Below are 19,838 nucleotides of genomic sequence, written 5' to 3'. Positions count from 1 at the left end.
GGCCCATCCTACGTGTTTGTACCACTGTGTCTCCCTCTATATCCTGGGCCTTCTGAATCAACCAGGAAGGCCTGAAGCACAGAGCTTGGAGGTGTTTCCTCTTATATCTGGGACCCCAAGTGATTTTTAACAACACCACAACCTACACTTGCTTTGCTCAGCATTTTGTAAACTCCCAGTGACTTCTGAATACATAGCGGTTCCCTCTCTCTCCTTTGTTCTTCAAAGGTGAGGCCCATGTCCCGTCTGTGCTGAATGGCTTGTCGCTATTTAGAATTCACAATCCTCTTTGCCTTGTGGTGGCAGATCTCTAAGGAGTTCAGGAAAATTCTTTAGATTTCCTGGTCTTTTCTCATTGGTAAGATTTTTTTTTTTACAAGACTTTTACAGACTTCTCTACAATCAGGGTGCAGAAACAGAACTGCAAAAGCTATTTCTTAGTACGTTCTTCTGTTATCCATTTTAGTCCCCATTCAATAGTTTCCTCCTATTAGGAACCTAAAGATCGAAGAGTGTAATTGGTTAATACATTTCTTAAGTCTCTTTTAGCATTTGGGGAAGTGTTTGCAGGCAACCAAACTCAGGACTTCGCACATGTTAGGCAATGGCTATGCCACTTAGCCCCACCCTAACCTAAAAGTCTTTTAAGATTTGTGTTGCTTGTTCTGTTGAGCTTTGCATGTTTGAGTTTTCCACATTCCTATCCTCATTTTTTTCTGAGCCAATTAGTGCTTACCCAGAAAAGCACGCATGGCTATTACTACTGATATTGTTATAGCACATTCTGTTATTAACTTTAGTGCTTTAGTTTCCAAAAACTATAAATTATCATAGTTGTTTTTCTGGTGCTTAGTCAAATATATAATCATTTTGGGTGGGTTTTTTTCCCCCAAATCCAGATACCTCTTATTTTATATTATCTTATTCCATAATTATCTTCTTCAAAATTAGAGTCAATAGCAATTAGTTTTTGTAATCTAATCTTCAGCAACTATTTTTATCAATACTTTTTAATTTGTACAATTGCTATGATGCGTTAGGTGATTATCTCTTTCTATTTCTGTTTCCCTTGCAGCTTCCTTAGGAATGGCTGCTGGATTCAGAACTTAGAGATACACTAACATATCCCTTCTCCTCTTTATTATGCAAATGTAATGAAAGCTATTGAGCTCCCCATATCAAAGTATACTTGAACTGCTAAGAAGAAGTGTTATTTGGCCATGCCGAAACAAATTGTAATAAACCCACTTTAAATGGTCATAATGGCAGTCTTGTAGGCCAAGTTCATAAAGGAACCCTTTTTCTTGGGATATTTTCTTCTCTTATCAAAACGAATTGCACTCCAGTAGAATTATCATCAACAACCCAAGAAGGCTAGCATGCTCTTTATTTCCTTGGGTGGAAAGAGACCATAGCAACCTTTCTCAAATATGACTGTCTGAACCCAAATGGGTTGTTGACAGTTCTGCCTGATAGAACCATGGCTGTTAAGTCCTTCTCTGTGGATGCCTAACAAGTAGAACTTTGGTCCTGCTCCTCTAGTGTTCTGCATGCTTCTACCAGAGACCAAAAAAGATCAGAAATCGTATGTTACATGTAGTAATTCTGCTCAGTTGCTAGTAAAATAGCACAAATACAGCAACTGGAATGGAAACTGGTGTTCCAGTAATCCCTTCTCCTTTATTTTCATACACATTTGCAGAATGCTTACAATGTACCTTGTGCTTTATAATTAAGAGGATAAAAATATTACATATATAAGCCATGCTGTACCTATATGTGATGGCTAGTATATGACAACTTGATAAAACCTTAACCGAAGAATTGCTCTGATCATATTGGCCTGTAGATATATCTGTGGAACATTTTATCAATTGCTAAAGGGTGTTGTCATTCCACTGTGGGTGGCCAGTCCACTGTGGGTGGTGCCATCCCTATGCAGGTGGGCCTCAGCTGTGTAAGAAAGGAGTTGAACAAACCAATAAGTAGTGTTTCTCTGTGGCCTCTACTTTAGTTTCTGCCTCTAGGTTCCTGTTTTGAGTTTCTGCCCTGACTCCCCTCAGTGACAGAGTATGACCTGGAGGTTGTAAGATGAATAAAGCCTATCCCTCTTAAGTTGATTATTGGTCAGTATTTTATTATCACAACAGAAAGCAACTAGGACAACTTATTACATATTTCAACTTAATAAACATTTATTAATTGTTTCCCAATTGTAAAACATAGTAGGTGATCTGTTGAGTATAAAGTGATGAAGACCATAACCTTAAGGACAAGAAGATGTCTACAAAGCCTTTGCAGGTCGTAGAGAGGCATAGAGAATGCACTTTAGAAGATGAGATACAGAGAAAATGCATTAGGCTGGAAGTTTAAAGCATGCTTTTTGTCAGAGATGGAAGGTGAGCTTGGGCTTGAAGAATGGGGAAGATTTTTAAACACAGACATGAAAGACCAAGGCCCTGCCAGATGGCACAATGTCAGAAAGCCAATGGATGGGGGGGGGGGAGAACAGGGGCATGTTTTGTAAGCAGTCAATTTCCCTCCTTTCTAGAGTTGTGTTTTCCAAACATGAATCATGAGATTACTATAATATCATCGATTGCTTTAAGGAATAGAAACTGTGAGAAAGCAACACAGTTCAGATGTTGCTTGCCAAAATCTCTGTGTATGCATAAGTCTACACATGCACATGTATTTTCTCTTGGTAAACTGCCCTTATTGTGGATCATGGTGAAAATATCTGAGAGCTTCTTTGGCAAGACTCACAAAACTTTCCACGAAAGGCAAGAGAGTAATTATTTTAGGATTTACCAGCCGTAAGGCCTTATGGGGTCTCTGTCGAAATCATTCTGCTCTATGACCATAGCACAAAGCAGCCACAGATAATGACTAAACAAATCAGCATGGCCGTCTTCCTATAAAGTGTTAGTCATGGGCACGAGCATGAACCCAAGGGCTGAGTTCACCCATTTGCTACCTCTGAACACAAGGTCAGGTTGAGGAGAGAGTTTCCACAGACAGGACTGGAAATACCACAAGAAAGGGGTGTCTGAGCCCTTTATTGCATTAGATGTTGAGCCCAAAGCTGATGCCTCTCAGCTAGCTAGCATCGGGAGGCCGCCTTCAGCATGTGAGTGGAGGTCAGCCTGCTGGTGCTTTCAGCAAGCTTTGCTTTGAGATAGTGATCCTGACCGCAACATGAAGGCTGGGCGGGATGGGGATTTTAAAAGGGTTTTGTTTTTGGAGTTGTCTGTCATTTTCCTTTCAAGGAACACAGGAGACTTTTTTTTCTCATGTCAGGGGCTTTAAAATTGTTATATCTTCTGCCATTTTGGCAGGTTAAAACGATCACACTTGCTTTGATAGATGGAGCTCTGAGCCCAAGGAATAGCAAAATGGGTCTCCCAAGGCACCCAAGCCTAGAAAAGGTCTTCATTTTCATTAAATCCAGAAGAACTAAAATGCAGTTGGTTCTCTGGCTCTTTGGTGCACACTGCTTCTATCGTGCTTGTTAGCCTTTCCAGGAGCAAAATGACTCCTTCTGCCTCTGAAACAGTCAACAGTGTGCAACCACTCTGGTGCCTGCAGGAGCAGGGCACGGACTCTAGGGAGGAGAAGGGGCTTCATTCATTCTTTCTATCAGGCTTCCTTAATAGTAGGTCTTACAAAGGCTGGGATCTGGCTGTACCAAATCACAGGGAAGCTTGATTGAGTGTGTGTGTGTGTGTGTGTGTGTGTGTGTGTGTGTTTGTGTGTGTGTGTGTGTGTGTGTATGTATAAAATTTCTACCATATATATGTATATGTATATATGTTTGAATCCCTGAAAGTGATTCAAAATGGTGACTGGGGCTTTGCATTTTGAAGAAATATGTTTAAGCAGTTCTGGTGTACATCCAGGAACAAAGAAGATTATCAGTGTTTCTGGTTTGCATCATGACTGGGAGAAAGTGTATGTCTGCAATTCCACATTGGGTTGAACTAAACAGGACAAGGGCACAGGCATAGAAGCTTGTGACTCACATTCAGGACCCTTGTTTGACACTGAAGGCCAACCAAGTAACTTCTGTGTCCCTCATTTACAACTTATAAATATTGGCCCGTCATAGGATCTATCTATCTATGTTAGAATATGGTTTTCAGAGTCAATAGTTAATCCTAGGAAGAGACATGGAGAGCTAGGATATTCAGAGAGCCTTCCAAAGTGCACTTCAGCTTTTCCAAAGTAGAAGTTTTGTCCCTGGGGCATGGAACTGCGTGCCCACCAAGAATGCACAACGCAGTGCCAAGAAAGCTTGGAAATACGACTCTATCTCAGCTCAAGGATGCCAAGACATTGCCCAGGGGGAAGTCCTAAGGAACAAGATATGTCCTGAAAAGAAATGTCCCCGCTGGCATCTGTTCCCCAGAGTGTGCCAAAGTAGCAGGCTGGTAGACAGGTCTGTGACCAGGCTTCTTTTGTGTGAGAAGATGCAGGTCCCAGGCAGTAGGAACCTGTGTTCATTGCTCTATCAAAGAAACTGGCTAATAGAAGCCAAGCTACCTTTTGTGCTAAGACCAGGTGTCCACCCATGAGCTGGGAAGGATCTCGAAAGCTGCTTTCCTGGGGTGGGGAGCATTTCGTACATACTCCATCAAACAAAGGACTATTCATCTAAATGGTATGTGTGTTACTTCTTCCAAACACAAACAGAATGTACTAATATACTGAAATTAGGAATTTAATAAAACCTAAAACTTGGGAGAAAATATTTTTTTGCATTGTTGAAAATGTTCCTCCAGTTGTCATCGTTACCCTAAGTATTCTAGGGGGCTGGAAAGATGGCTCAGCAGCTGGCTGTTCTTCCAGAGGTCCTAAGTTCAATTCCCAGCACCCACATGGTGACTTACAACCATCTATAATGAGTTCCGAAGCTCTATTCTGGCATGTAAGTGTACATGCAGATAGAGCACTCAGGTACATAAAATAAATAAATTTAAAACAAAGCATCAGCATTCTAAGAGGCCATGAGATTTTGAGAGCACATGAACTGTCCTGGCCCAGAGTTTGTGAGCCTGTCCCATTGCAAGTCATGCTAAAGAACTGCCCTTTGTGTGTAAGATCTCCAAGCCTGCTCACCAGCCCTACACAGCAGCAAAGGCTCTCATACTTGCCAATAAGAAAACAACAACAACAACAACACACACACACACACACACACATACACACACACACACAACCAAAACACCACCACCACCCCATGCAGCATGACAATATTGATTATTTCTAAACAAGAGTGCTGTGTTGACTTTTCTAGAATAACAGCTTTGTTTGTTCATTTAAGGGAGTCAGGGCATTCCTAAGTTATTTATGCAACCGTTTCTTTCTGGAAATTTGGAATTACATACAGCTCTCCTGACAGTAACACACTTAGCCGAATTGTCCCTCTAGATTCTCCCCCTGTGAATTCCTGGGTTCAGTGTTATGTTCTTAAACCAAGAGGTTTTCTGTCTCAGATTTTAACATAACCGAGAGGCCAGTGGCTCGCCTTGCCACAGAGTCTTCAATATCCTTTTGATTTCCTGAGGTCGTCTGGATATCTCTGCCATGTGGATATTGTGAATATGCTGAAGACGGGCCACGTCTGTCTTCTTCAGACCTCATTCTTTGACATAGGTAGGTCCAGAGTAAATATTTATAGGACCTGTAGAGGAGCAGAAAGATAGTATAGCCTAGTTAAAAAGAAAGATAAACTCAGACAAAATTATAAAAGAAAATTTTGACGTTTCTTTTCACTGTCATCATTACCAGCACAAATTCATAGTTAATAAAGCTCTTCTAGAGATGTCTCCCCTTTGGAAACCCATACCACTAGTCAGATTTTAAAGCATTAGTAATTTGTACCCTTAACTCATCTATTTCCCACGTGGGTGCTGACACTAACTTGGGTGTGGCTATGCTTAGCAGTGGGCTGGTTCCAGCTCTTGTGATGTTCTTGATGTCACTGAACCACAGTGTCTTCAGTACGTCATTCTGTGATCTGTTGCTTTTGTGTTTTGCACTATTGACTTATTCTCCGGTTACTTTGTGAAATGAAATTTTGTCTCCCCAGGTAATTGCACAGTTTATTCCGCTCTCAGGTTATTCTCCTTAGTTCTACTCTTACACCCGTGAGCTACGCACATTTTAACTCAAGACTAGGTTCATAGCAGTGTTGGGACGCAAATGTTAGATAGGCTTAACCCTCTCATAGTTGTCCAACTATTTCTATTTCTCCAGGGCAGGTGAAGGGAAGCTTATGTTTGTTCCCTTCCAAGGGGTCTTAGCTTCACATCTGTCTGCCTTCAGTCTCATCCAGTCAGCAGGAGAAGAAAGAGCTCGATGTTTCAGATGATCGAGTACAGTGATTTTTCTTCTCTGTGGCCAGTGCGTCTTCTAAACTTGGCTAGATTGCAGAATGGGTGAGCTGCTATCAGGGCCAGGACAGCATTATCAGGGCTGGGACAGGATTATCAGGGCTGGGAGAAGGGTTTCTCTGCAGGACTATTGCAAATGGGCTATGTGCAATTCAATCTAAATTGGGCAGAGCATAGAGGTGCTGTGATTGACATTCCCAAGAGCCTCCTTATAAAGTTGGAAAATTGAAACTGCTTTCTGGATTCTCTTGGAGCCATCACCCGCTGTGTTGGAAACAAAACTCCCATCAGAGTGGGAAGAATGTCTCCATTACACGACCCCTTTCTGTGGGGTTTTTTTTGGGGGGGGCTGTTCCATTGATCACTCAGTTAATCCTGCATGTTGATGAAATGCAGCAAGAGAGAGTGTTGTATAAATGGAAACATGGGATTGGTGCCTTTAAGCTACATCTATATTTCCAGTGCATTCTGGGACTTAGAGCCTAGGAGATTGTGGCCATTGGTCACAGGCTTAGGACTTCCAAATAGAATGAACATTACTTTACACACCATCTGTTAAGGGACTTTTAAAGAAGGCTTTGGGAGATATTAGTCACTACCAGGGAGGGGACAATGATGAGTGAAAGGTCTGCACCTTGAATTCACTGGGCATAGTCATGGTTTAGCATAGTACTTACTGGGAACAGTTCTTGGAAAGTTCCATTTTTCTTAGGAACCTTGGTGGCACAGAGATAGTTTGGGATGTATAAGTCAAGAGATCTCTATTCTAGGGCTAGTGTGTTCTTGTGAGAGAACTGTGGTTCTGGGTTCTGTCTTTCCTCCCTGAGTGTCCGGACGCCATCACTGGAACACCAGCTTAGAGAAGACAGGGCACAGTCTGGAATAGGTGGGGTCCACAGTCTGACTCTTCCCTCCGGGGCGTCAGATACCCCTGCAACACCAGGCAGGAAGGGGAAAGGGGAGACAGGATGAATGTGGTTTCTGTCTTACACTTTCTCCCTCTCAGGGTGTCCGGATGCTGCTGCACATGGGGCTGACAGGATGAGTCAGAGTTGGGGCTGTGAGGGAGAGAGGGCCTTCTCTGAGAATCTTAGTGCTACAGTTCTTTGAAGTGAAGGCCTTCTCTGATGATCTTCAATGAAGCAGCTCTCCGAAATGATCTCACCTGGTTCATATTTCTTTATCCAGGGTTGGTTTGAATGCATACACTTTACTCAGGGTGAACCAAGGGTTATATAGTTTTGAGGAAGGGTAGCCTGTCCACGGGATATATCCTTCTAGATAGGCTGCCTTGTCTGCCCTCAGTGAGAGAAGATATGCCTAGCCTCATAAAGACTTGATGTGCTATAGTTGGGGATACCCAGGGACACCCCCCACCTGCTCAGAGGAGAAGAGGGGAATGGGGAAGAATTGTGGGAAACCAAGAGGGGAGCAGTGAGTGGGATGTAAAGTGAATAAGTAAAATTAATTAATTAATTAATTAATTAATTAGGGCATTTGAATAAGCCCCATCAAATTCTATATTCATGAACTCTGACCAAGCAACTCCACATCTAGGAATTGTAGATACTCTCATATAAAAGAAGGATGCGTAAAACATAAGTTATTGGTTGTGCTACCAAAACTGATTCTGATCAGATAAATAAATTGTGTAATTTTCATGCAAAGGAAAAGAATATCCATGGAGGAGAGAAGCCCTTGGCTGGAGGCTAAGGCTCCTGAGATCCCTCATTAGTGTGGGGAGACAGTCCCGGTGCTGGATACACTGACTGATACCTGTGGTCACCTGGCTGGGTTTTCCAATCAAGGGCTCTGAGGCAGGCACAGAAACAGGGAGAGAGCTAGTTCCACTTGTGCCAGAATCAAGTTTTGAGGTTTCCAGAGTTTCAACATGCTCTACCTCGCCAGTCCTCTGCCAGTTCCTCTTGTGGCATGGTCCAAGTCCCCCACGGGGAAGTGTGTCCACTGGCTGCCCATGAAACTGCTAGTATGCTTCGTTCTTTGGCCTGGAGGGTAAATTGACTAGGGATGGGTTAATAAAATAATATGTGTGACCTATGGGTGACCTATGTAAGCATCCTATTAATAGACACAGCACCTCTCATCCTCTGTACTTCATTCTCTACCCCAAAACGAGGAAGGGACCGTAATAGCTCCTGTTTTATAGGTGACGTCAATATGGCTTAGGGAGGGGCAAGCCTCTAGCTGAAGTCATCTTGATCAAACGAGGATTCAAGCTCACTGTTGCAGGTTCTCCAACACCTGCTGCTGATGTTTCAGTGATGCTGGAAGTCTGTCCCCAAGGCCTTGTCATTATTATTACTTTTATATGAGATGGGATTGCTTCTATGTAACTTGTCGGATGGTGACCTACAAATGGCACAGCACCAGGATCTGGCAGTCTGGCTCCAGCCTTGACCCCCCACCCTGCTATGCGGATCTATTGACCCGGACAAACAGCTTTGCTATTCTGTGCCTCTGTCTTCCCACTCACGAGACAGATCTCTTCAGGCAGATGACTTAACGGGAGTTTCCCCATTGTAACAGGCTAGCTTGCTCTGGCTAGCCTCGCTTTCATACTGTCCTTCAATTACTTGTTCAGCAAACATTTCATTCATATCTTTCAGGGATACAGTGGGGGGAAGAGTTTCAGATGTTCAACCTTCTTCTATAAAGCCTGCCAGGTGCTACTTAAAGGACCATCAGATTAGCCAGATTATGTTGTATGAAATATCATTAGTAGCACTGTATGTTGCATATTGTTTGTCTATTACTACGACTCTTACTTGTCAAGAACCATGGATCCCACAGTGCAGAGGATATGGGAGCAGTAGCCGCTGCCACATGGCCTTCCTGAACTCACAGCTTGCCCTGACCCTATTCCGGGCAGGTGAGCTTTGGTCTCCCACTGACGAGCATCTGTGCATTTCAGAGTGTCTATATTTAGCATAGAATGTATGCTCTATATTATATATAACATATATAAAAAAGTCAGATAACGACCATTTTTAGCGAATCTTCCTTCTCTACCAGATGTGAGAGAACTGAATATAATGAGTGTGAAAAAATGAACAAGAATTGTATCACAATTCTTTGGCAGGCTCGGGAGTCTATCCAAAAGGGATGGTGATCCCCTGGTTTTAATTCATGGTCCTTTGTTTAAAGAAAATAAATGTCCCTGTCTTGGGAAGATGGCATGAAGCTAGAGTTTCACCACAGCCGAACGAGAGGGAGGAGCAAGCGGATAGAAGCTCCTAAGAGGTGGCGTGTGAAGTGAAAGGACTGCAAGTCCATCCCCAGATCCTTAGGCGGCTGCCTCCGCTCTGATCACATGGTTGCTTCACCTGCTCCCTTCTAGGATGCTCTCATCACTGTGCTACTCCAGGAGTCAGGAAGTCCGTATAGTCTTTGGAGCCAAGCTGCTCAGATTCAAATCTCTTTGTTACTTAATAGGTGTGTGACCTTATATCTTGACCCCATCCCTTGTCTATAGTAAAGGGCTGCCAAATTGTAAACCTTGGAGAGCTGTATGGCATGGCTGAGCCTGGTGCAGTGTTAGCTTAGAAGGGACTCTACTCAGCCTGGAATTCTGCTTCCAGAGCCAGTGTGATGCTGGCATATAAACTTGTATGGGTGTACAGGTCACCTGTCATTTCCGGTTCCGGGGAGTGTGTGCACAGAGGCACATGATAAATGTTCACATTTACTAAAAATTACCCAGAACCTCTTGAGCAAACGATCCTTTTTATTGGATGGACCCCTGTTCTGCTTCGTTAGGGACTTAGAAGCTTCTGAGGATATGAGACTTCTCAAAACCCAAACTGGGAAAGTCCCGGAATGGCTCAGTCACTCCAAACCTGGTCAAGATCTCACTTTTCCAAATGCAAGGACAGAAAGAAACCACAAGACTGGCATGACAGACACCCACATGACAAGGCCAGGGGTCTCTCCTGAACCAGAAAGCAGTAGCTATTATCTTAGCTCAACTTAGAGCAAGAGCAAGCAGACATGGACACCTACCCAGGCTCAAAAACTGTACTTAGTAATAATACTGAGATTCGGGATTCCCATGGTATAGTGCACATATACATGTATACTTTATTGATTTGCAATAATTTATTTATTGTGTTATTCAGTGTCCCAAGGTAAGCCCTTCAACTATGGAAAGACAGGAAGGGCACAGTCCAGCATGTCACGGAGGGAAAGAAGCCTGTCTCAAAAGATTGAATCTTAGCCACGCAACATCCTGGAATGCACATGTTTCAAATCTAAATTTTCTTATGGATCGTTGACAAGTTTAAAAATTTAAGTTTTGAAAATACTTACATGTTTAGTGTAGAAATGAAGCGAGGGGCAGAGAAGAAAAGCAACCACAGCGCTGTCGCTTTCAGAGTTACATAACTGTCCTTAGAAGTTCTGTTGTCCACCTGCGCCCCATATGCATCAATGTGTTTCCTGCAAAAATATGCCCCATCTTACTTTTATTAAAGTAATTTTTCCAGTTATTAAGTTTGCATGAACACCACTCTGTTCCTGAAGACCCTTGTTTAATGCTTTTGTTCTGTAAGAGGCCTTCCCTCAGATATTCCACAATGACTCTGTTGTTCAACAATTAATATTTATTTTTCTAATTCTTTCCCCCTTTAAGTTATCTCTGTGAATGTCTATAAGAGTAAAGGATTCGAAAGGGAACAGCAGGGTCCAAAGGCTACCAGCCTGTTCAGGCTTTCGGTCATTATTACCAATCAATTGGACCACACTGCCTTCATCTGCATGGACGCCTTTTTGTTGATGGGGCAGCTTCTTTTGAAGCCAGCACTGGCTGGTGTGGCAGCCTACAAATTCTGCCCAGTTCTATTGGCTTTCCTTTGACCACGGTGAGACTGAACATTTGTTCAGATGTTTGCTGGCCCATCATCAGTTCCCTCTTGACAGTTGCTGGTTTGGGAGGTGGTTCACTGGCCTCAGATGAAAAGTGCTTGCTTATGTCTTTGTCACAGCTGTCTGGTCCTCTCCGTGAATCCTAAAAGCATTTTACACTGTGCAATTTATTATCTATCTGACTGTCTGTCTGTCTATCATCTATCATCTATCTATCATCTATTTATCATCATCTATCATCTATCTATATATCTATCTATCATGCATATGTATATATGTATGTGCGTGTGTGCGTGCGTGCGTGTGTGTGTGTGTGTACACCCCCCCGCCCCGCTCATAGTAGGCTTCTAGAAAACAACTTGCTTCTTCCTGCCTGTGTTCATATTCTTTATACACTGCATAAAGGGATAGGGCATTGGAGTTCATTTGCCTTAAAGGTGTGTTAAAGGGCTCCACCCCCACTGACAGAAACACCTGAGTAACTGCAGCATCACGCCTTGTCTCTCTCACTTCTTCAATGAACTAGAGAGCACCACGAACTTCACTTGATCACCAGCCTCTTATGATGCTTGGCAACTGTTGGCCCTGTTGGCAAAGACATCCAGGCCAGCTCACAGATTTCTTGTGTATTATCTGCAGATGACTGGGGTTTTTTATCCATCTAAAAGAACTCTGTGTCTCTGTGCCACTAAATTCTGATATCTTATCTTAAGGATTTAATAGCATCTAATGCTTCTATCTCCAGTAATGTGACCCAGCTGGAGATCCAAGGTATGCAAAGCCCTTGTTTTAGACAAAAGAGTACTTTTCTCCAGCCAGTAAGCAAAAGTGACTCCCCCCCCCCCCAGCTATAAAAGGACAAGAGGGTTGAGATGATTGTACTGGGCCCAGTTTCCTTGGCTTGTTATTTTGGTAGTTGGCCATATTGCTAAGCCTGAGTCTTCCAAATTTCTTCCTTTTTTTTTTTTCTTTTGAGCAGCATAAAGAACTCACTGAGGCAAGTCTCTTTATGGTGTGATGATTAATGCCCAGGGTCTTCTTAACCTGGAGTCAACCACAGTGGGAGATCCAACAGTGTCACTGGCAGACCATTGATCAGTGTGTGTTAAGAACTAGAGACTAAAAAAGTTCTCTTTTTCCTATTGATGTGAATTACTTTGCTGCCCTCTCTGTTTGCATGTTTTTCTCCTTGAGAGAACATACTTCACATTCAGTCCTCTCAGCAGAACAACAATGCTAAACAAACGGCCCGCAGTTTCAGCTTTAGTCTGCGTAGATTTTTAACTAAACCGAGGCATCATTTTGTCCCATTTTTAAGGTTTTAAAGTTTCTATGACATGAGTCTCCTTTGTTGATTTTCTATGTCTATTTCATCACCTTAGAATCAAGAGTGAGCTGGCCCCGTTGTTGCTGCTTGATTGCAATAAGAGGTGGTCCGCTCCTGGTCCCCATCTCAGTTCTTAAGATGTTGCTATTGCTAGAGTCAGGAGAAGAAGAAAGAGGCTCGTGTTAATACCAGGGTGATGTGTTCTGAAGCAAGCACTGAGGAGGCAGCATTGTCGGCACCTTATGAGAATTACCCTTAGCCACAACCACTTCCAAATACTGATGGATGTTTGGTTGGCTAATCCCAGAAGAAGCCGTAGAGTGGAGGCTGTTAAACCAAAGTGAGTGGGTACAGAAGGACCTGAACACACAAAACTGGCCTCTAGAATGTGCCTGCCTCTCCTGGTTCCTTTTTAAAAGACAGGGCCTTGCTATGTTACCCAGGCTGATTTTGAACTCCCGGTGCTGCCTCAGCTGACTGAGTAGCTGGGAAATCAGGCATGCACCACCACCCTAGAGTCTGCCCTTTGAGCTCGATTAGACTGTTATGGGATCACAAGATTGGTGATATATTACAGATGAGAAATTGAGGCCAGGAAAGATTAGTAACTTCTAGATGATGCTTCACGCCTGGCAAGCAGCAGAGGTTTGCTGGGGTCCTCATTCCTGACCAAGAGACAGACACCAAATGTATGTGCAGCACAACATTTGCTGGGTGCATGTAGCACAGTGAACTCCCCGTTAGGCTGCGTGAGTTATTTGTATGAGAAAGGCTTCCCTTTTTAGCTTCTCGATCATCCCTGCCTCTGGGACTGTGGGTTTGCTCTCCTTCAGCTTGGATGCCTTCTTCTCTGGATGTCGATGTGCATTTGCTCATCCTGCTGTCTCCTTCTCAGGTGTGAGCAGCTTGTTGAGCCCGACCGTCACAGTTGCATTGGTCTCTAGGGTCGCCATAACTCTTCAGCACAAACTGGGTGGTTTGAATGGTGGAAATGCACTCTCTTGGTCCCAGACTCCAGACATCCAACATGAAGGTGCTACGAGGCTGTGCTTCCACTGGGGACTCTGGGGCAGAATCCCTTCTTATATCTTGAGTTTCAGGTGCCTCTGTGTTCTTCTAAGATCACAGCAGTATAATTCCAGTTACAGCTTGTATGCAGCCTGGGGCTCTATTCCTCCCTTTCCATGACTTTGTCTATAAGAACACCATTATTGGACTTAAGACCTACCTAAGTCCAGGATGACTTTATTTCAAGATCCCTAATTTAATCACATTGCAAAGACCATTTCCTCTAAATGAGCCCACAGCCGTAGGTTACAATGTGTCTTTTGGGCAAACCACTACCTTTATTGCTACCCTCTAATGCCAGCATCTACTCTGATTCCTTCAAAGCATCTGTCCCTATTTCATGTGTCAAATTCTTCTGTTTTGTTCTTGCCCACTCCCATATACTTGAATTCAGACTGTGAGGAAAGAACTTCCTTCCTTACTCCTCTATTCCCAGGATATACAGAAACGCTTAGATGATTATAGGAGTTGTCAAATATCTACTGAATAAAATGGAGAGTAAATGGTAACATTGTATCACTTTGGGTCTTCAATTCCATCAACGACTGTTAGGATTTTTATTGTGTTTTTTGTTATTATTTGAATTTCAGTTACATATTTTAAAGGAAAAACTGCCAAGTATATTATAACATACCAAGTTTGCATAGTGGGTAAATACATACATCCATTTCAATATATCTCAAAGTTGCTAAATGGTTTTGTTCCCTTTGCTTTTCCCCAGGAAAGAACCCTCAACAGAATCTCTCTTTTTGCCTTAGGGTCTGATCACCTCCGGGAGAAAGATGGCCTCTGGGCTGTCTTGGTCTGGCTGTCCATTATTGCTGCCCGGAAACAGAGCGTGGAGGAAATTGTTAGAGATCATTGGGCCAAATATGGCCGCCACTACTACTGCAGGTAAGAAGGGTCAGGCTCTCTGCATGTGTCCTGAGAACTACATTGAGAGATGTTTTCTAAAACTGATGGTCTAGAATTTGATTAAAAAAACCATCTTTTAGAAGCATCCAAGGGACTGGAAGACTGGGGCTAGCTGTTTGAGAGTGTGGCAAGGGCTACTAAAGGACAGATTGTACTTGCCATGGAGACAGCCCTCTCTAATCCTTTATCGAAACTATAAGGCAAAATGAGTGGTCCTGCCAAGAGGGTATCAAAATGCAGAGCTTCGTGAAATCTCTTGCGATTCACAGGAACCGTGAGTCCGGTAGTCAAAGCAGACACATTTGTTTATCCCACATCCATCCTTTTAAGGAGTGAGAAGACACAGAAGTCGACAGTTTGGTGGTTTTGGAATCTTCTTCCAACCTGACTCTAATCTCTACACATTGGAAAGGTTCTAATATGGCTGAGCTGGGGTACTTTGCATGACCCACATGGTTCAGAGACCCCATATTTCTGCTAGAAGCTTACCCTATGAAAAGAGACACAGAGAAGGAAAATAGTACCCCTAAAGGAGGCAAATGAAAGAATGATGGGCCGGAACTCACCATAGGTGGTCAACCCATTTCCTGTTGGTGAAGTAAGAAAGAGTAGGAACCTTCCAGGATTTGCTACCTAGCTGTGTATATCAGGTGCCAGGTGTGTGTATCTCAGGCCAAGCAATGCTTAGAGGAAAGGTGGTATAGAAAAATTGTTGACTGTAGGCAACTGTGTGTGGGGTAGCCTCAGACTCCGAGTGTTAAAGCAGGATTGTGGCTCATTCTGTGGCTTGTGCTGCTTCGCTTGCGTGCAGTTATCAGTTTTGGGTGTTCAGTTGAGTTCCAAGGGCTTGAGGGGCAAGGAGCATTCGATGTTTCCCTTATATGGTGATTGTTTCTTCTTTTGAGAAGCCATTTACTTAGATAAATACCAGAGAATAGGGAAGACCGTGATGGTGCTTATTAAACTCTAAGGGACTGCAATGTTCCAGGGAATCCAGAAAACAGCCACAACAGCTCTGATGCCTGGCTAGTTATGACGACTAAGAATGTGACAATAAATAAACCAGCACATTATTTATTGAGTCGTAAAACAGAAATTCTAAGGTAGGACCTCGTCTTGCTCATCAGTTTTTCTAACATGGGCCACACCCCCTGATTCTTGGGGAATTTTATTTATATGTTGGTTTAATTTATATTCAAAGACTAGTTGGCATGGGAAATTCTTCTGTTGCATGAAGACCTTATAAAGATTCCAACTTGATAAAAATACACAGAGCTTGTCAGCTAGTGGGGAGATTACTCTATGTCAGAGATGTGCTCCTCATAATTTGTGGGATGCCGATCTAGGTTCCTACTAGTGTTTTGAAGAAATGGTGTGATGATAAGCATATTTATAATATACTTCATGTTTTGTGGCCAAGAGCTTGTAATGCTAATTTCTCTCTTCACAACAATACCATATTAGAGAATACTATGCAATGGAGACTTGATTTCTTATAGGACATTGAACTGTACTTCAAATTTCTGTCTGAAAGGAACACAGAGATTGCGAAGAAGGGAGTAGGGAAGCAGGTACAGCAAAAGACAAATGTCTGTTGCAATTCCAGCAAATAGCAAGACAGAGGGAGGGGGTTTTGAAATAATTTGATTTCTAGGTGGCAGTTCTCTTGTCAGGGATGAAGTCATAAAACAATCCCAGTGTCACTAATAGTGGAATTAAGTTGCGACTGAGGAAAGTCTCCCAATGTTCTTTGTCTGGGTAAACCCCAGAAGCAGTTCTCCACTTTGAGGCTTTATCCCTTGAAAATGTGGTGCCCGGGGTGGTGGCTGGAGGGGCTATCACACTGGAGAGGGGAGGGAAGCTTCAGGGATCATTTGTGTATGAAGATGAACACTAGGTCAGATGCTTGGTCATGATCTCAGCTTTAGACTCAACATGGTCTTCCTCATTAGCAAATGTTGTCATATATTGAACTTTTGCCTTGAACTCTCTCCTGTCTTAGCCATCTTCCTGCCTCATTCTGCTTCCCTTGGTGTGTGTGTGTGTGTGTGTGTGTGTGTGTGTGTGTACACATACATATATAATTATTTATAATTATATATATGTATATATATAGTTTTATTTTAATCTTACCATGGAGCTAGGCTTGTCTTGAATTCATGTTTAATTCTCTTGTCTGAGTCTCCTAAGTGTTGGAAATACAACTACACACTGCTAGGCCTGGCTCTTAGTTGGGTCTTTGCCCTCCCAGAGTGGCCATCTCTAATGGAAATCCCATATCTGCACACATGTGCTGACAGTGTTATAAGGAATTTCCTGTTATCTTGTTTCCAAAGCTGAGCAAAGGTGTAGGAGGAAGAAAAGGGTACAGTGTCATTCTATGTCCCCCATTTTGGCAAGTGTTCTGATGTTTATTGACGGTTTCTAAGACTTTCAAGCTGATAAAAGTTGTAGCAAATATTCAGAGTTCCCATCTTTCAGGGTTCTCTATGAGGCAAAAAGCCCAAAGGTGAAGTCCTACTGAAGCCATTTGGGCTCAGCTTCTCCTCCTCCAGCTTCATTTGCAAACAGCCACCCCTGCCTTGGCATGCCAGTTGGAACTGGAGACAATTATATGATGTTTGGAGAGACAATTTCTTTATATTAGTAACTAAGGGGGGGAACCAAACAAACCAATGAACAGATATTTTTTTAAAGCTCTGATGCCTGGCATTGTGCCAGCTGTGTGGTATGCCTCATCATATTCCAAACTCCAAAATAAACAAGCCAAGAATAATTTCAATCTTTTTCCCCTTCTGATTACCACCCCAGCCCTACAATTTGATTCGGATAGCTTGTGGCTAGGAAGACTTTTTTTTTGAATGGAACAGTTGTGACATTTCTTTCAAGTTCTCCAGAGATTTTTATAATGTGCTCAGTTCTCCTTTCTCCCTCTTTTTGTCCCCCTCCCACCCCCATTGCCTTCTCATCCCAGGCTACTCACAAAGTCCCAGAACAGTGGAGAATGGGAGAGCTAAGGTCTGTGCCCTCTCAGACTCATATTCTGAAGGGCAAAGGCAGACTAGAAGTAAACAGAGACACAAGACCAGTGTGTGTGTGTGTGTGGGGGGGGGGATCCAGGAGACAATGCAAAAGAAAATGTGCAGGTGGTGACAGGCAAGGAGAGAAAGGGAAGCTTCTCGGGTGGATTGATGGATGCTCAAGAGTGGCACTTTCCAGAGAGTCGAAGATTGAAAGAACAGACAAGCCAGCTCTCTGAGTGTACCAGGCACAAAGAAGCCTAAGAACTGATGAGAGGGAGAGGACTGGGAGCAGGGGCAAGGTGGCGAGAGCAGATTAGGTGTCAGCACAAGAACTAAGGTGTGAAGCAGATTCATGAGGTCCCATTTATCAATTCTTGATCTTAGAACCCGAGCCATCGGAGTTCTGTTTAGGAAATTTCCCCCATGCCAATGAGTTTGAGGCTCTTTCTTGCTTTCTCTTCTATTCAATGTATCCAGTTTTATGTTGAAGTCCTTGATCCACTAGGACTTGAGCTTTGTGCAAGGTGACAAATATGGATCTGTTTTCATTTTCCTACATACAGACAGCCAGTTAGACCAGCACCGTTTGTTGAAGATGCTTTCTTTTTTCCATTATATATTTTTGGCTTCTTTGTCAAAGATCAAATTTCCATATGTGTGTGGTTTTATTTTTGGGTCTTCAATTCTATTCCATTGATCAATCTGCCTGTCTCTGTACCAATACCATCGTAAATAGTGTCTTAAATATACTTGTCAATCTTGAAATCTCTAACTTGTTCAACTACTACTTAACAAATAAACCAATATACACAAAGCTCAGAATAGCTTCATATACCCTCCAACTCTCTCTCTCTCTCTCTCTCTCTCTCTCTCTCTCACACACACACACACACACACACACACACACACACACACACACACACACACAATGGCTACACTCGCATTCACAGAAACCAAACTATAAATAAAGCTAGAACATCTGACCTAATTAAGCTTTTCTCTTGTAGATAAAAGTAAAATCTGAATAAAATTATTTCTTTGGTCAGAACCTTCTGTGATATTTCTTCACCCAGCACGTGGGTTCCTGCTTCAGGCTAGACTGGAGAGCCACAGCTTGTCTCTAAGTTAGCCTACAGATTCTTTCACTTAGTTATCCTCCTGGGTAGGAAAGAGATATGCTCTCAGTTTGTGGCATCCGTTTTTCAGATGTCTTCTTAGTTCCTCTGCAACAGCTCCTTAAACTTGAAACTAAATCTCACTAAATGCTTACTGAGTCCTAGGGGAAAAATGATGCGAAGTAAGGTCAGTTCAGATCAAGCTAGGCAAGACAGGGCTGGATCCCAGTGTGTGATAGAATGTGCTTAGGGTTTTAGCTTGTATTCTCAACATGATAGGAGTTTGGGGAGGGCCTTGTAGGAAAGGAACCACAGAGTTTGAGTTTCATAAGGCTGCCACGTGGAGATTGCATTAGAAAGACTTTGAGGAGAAAGAAAGACCTATTAAATAAGCTTTTCTGTATCTCCTGAAACAAGATCCCTGAGGGGTCCACCCAATTGCCCATCCTCTGATTGGGTTTTGTTTCCCTGTGTCCTGCTCTCCCCCTGAACAGGTTTGACTACGAGGGACTGGAGCCTAAGGCTACGTATTACATCATGAGGGACCTGGAGGCCCTGGTTACGGACAAGTCCTTCATCGGCCAGCAGTTTGCTGTGGGGAGCCACATTTACAGCATTGCAAAGACCGACAGCTTTGAGTATGTGGACCCTGTGGATGGCACCGTGACCAAGAAACAGGTATTTGCAGGGGAGTCACTGACACAGGTGGATCAGGCCAACAGGTGGGGAGGTCTTCTCTGTGCTCCTCATTTTAAACAGCAGAACTCTATCCAGGAATAAGAAGCCCTTAATGAAGGTTACTTCATTACAGGCAGAGGATGGATTAGAACCTGGGCCATTTTGTCCCGTATTTCTTATTACTTAGTAACTGATGCTAAGCTCTCAAACAGGAAGAATAGGCCCAGAATTCCCTCCTTTAATGGTTAGCAACCTCAGGTGCTCTTATGGGGTGGATATTCTTGGTGATAAAGTCAGAGAAGTGCCTAGAACAAAATGTCTGTTGTTAAGATTTCCCGGTGTAGGGGTGCTTCATTTCCTATTACCTTGTGTCATCAAGGAGCCACGAGGGCTTAGATAAGTTCAGTGTGCCTGGCAGAGAAGGAAGAGTTGGAAA

General features: G+C 43.1%; 1 protein-coding gene across 2 annotated transcripts in view; it reads left to right on the top strand.

The window, feature by feature from the left end:
- The window catches only part of Pgm5 (phosphoglucomutase 5), a 187,773-nt gene that overhangs the window by 122,616 nt on the left and 45,319 nt on the right, over positions 1–19,838 (top strand). For both annotated transcript variants that reach the window (NM_001191953.3, XM_087588861.1), the window contains 2 exon segments: positions 14,430–14,565; positions 19,219–19,402. In NM_001191953.3, coding sequence (NP_001178882.1) covers positions 14,430–14,565; positions 19,219–19,402 — 320 coding nt within the window.

The sequence above is a fragment of the Rattus norvegicus genome, chromosome 1 (assembly GCF_021556685.1).
Source record: "Rattus norvegicus strain SHRSP/BbbUtx chromosome 1, alternate assembly SHRSP_T2T, whole genome shotgun sequence".
Taxonomy (NCBI): Eukaryota; Metazoa; Chordata; class Mammalia; order Rodentia; family Muridae; genus Rattus; species Rattus norvegicus.
The sequence above is the reverse complement of the archived record's forward strand: the minus strand, read 5'-3'. Positions and strand labels throughout refer to the sequence as shown.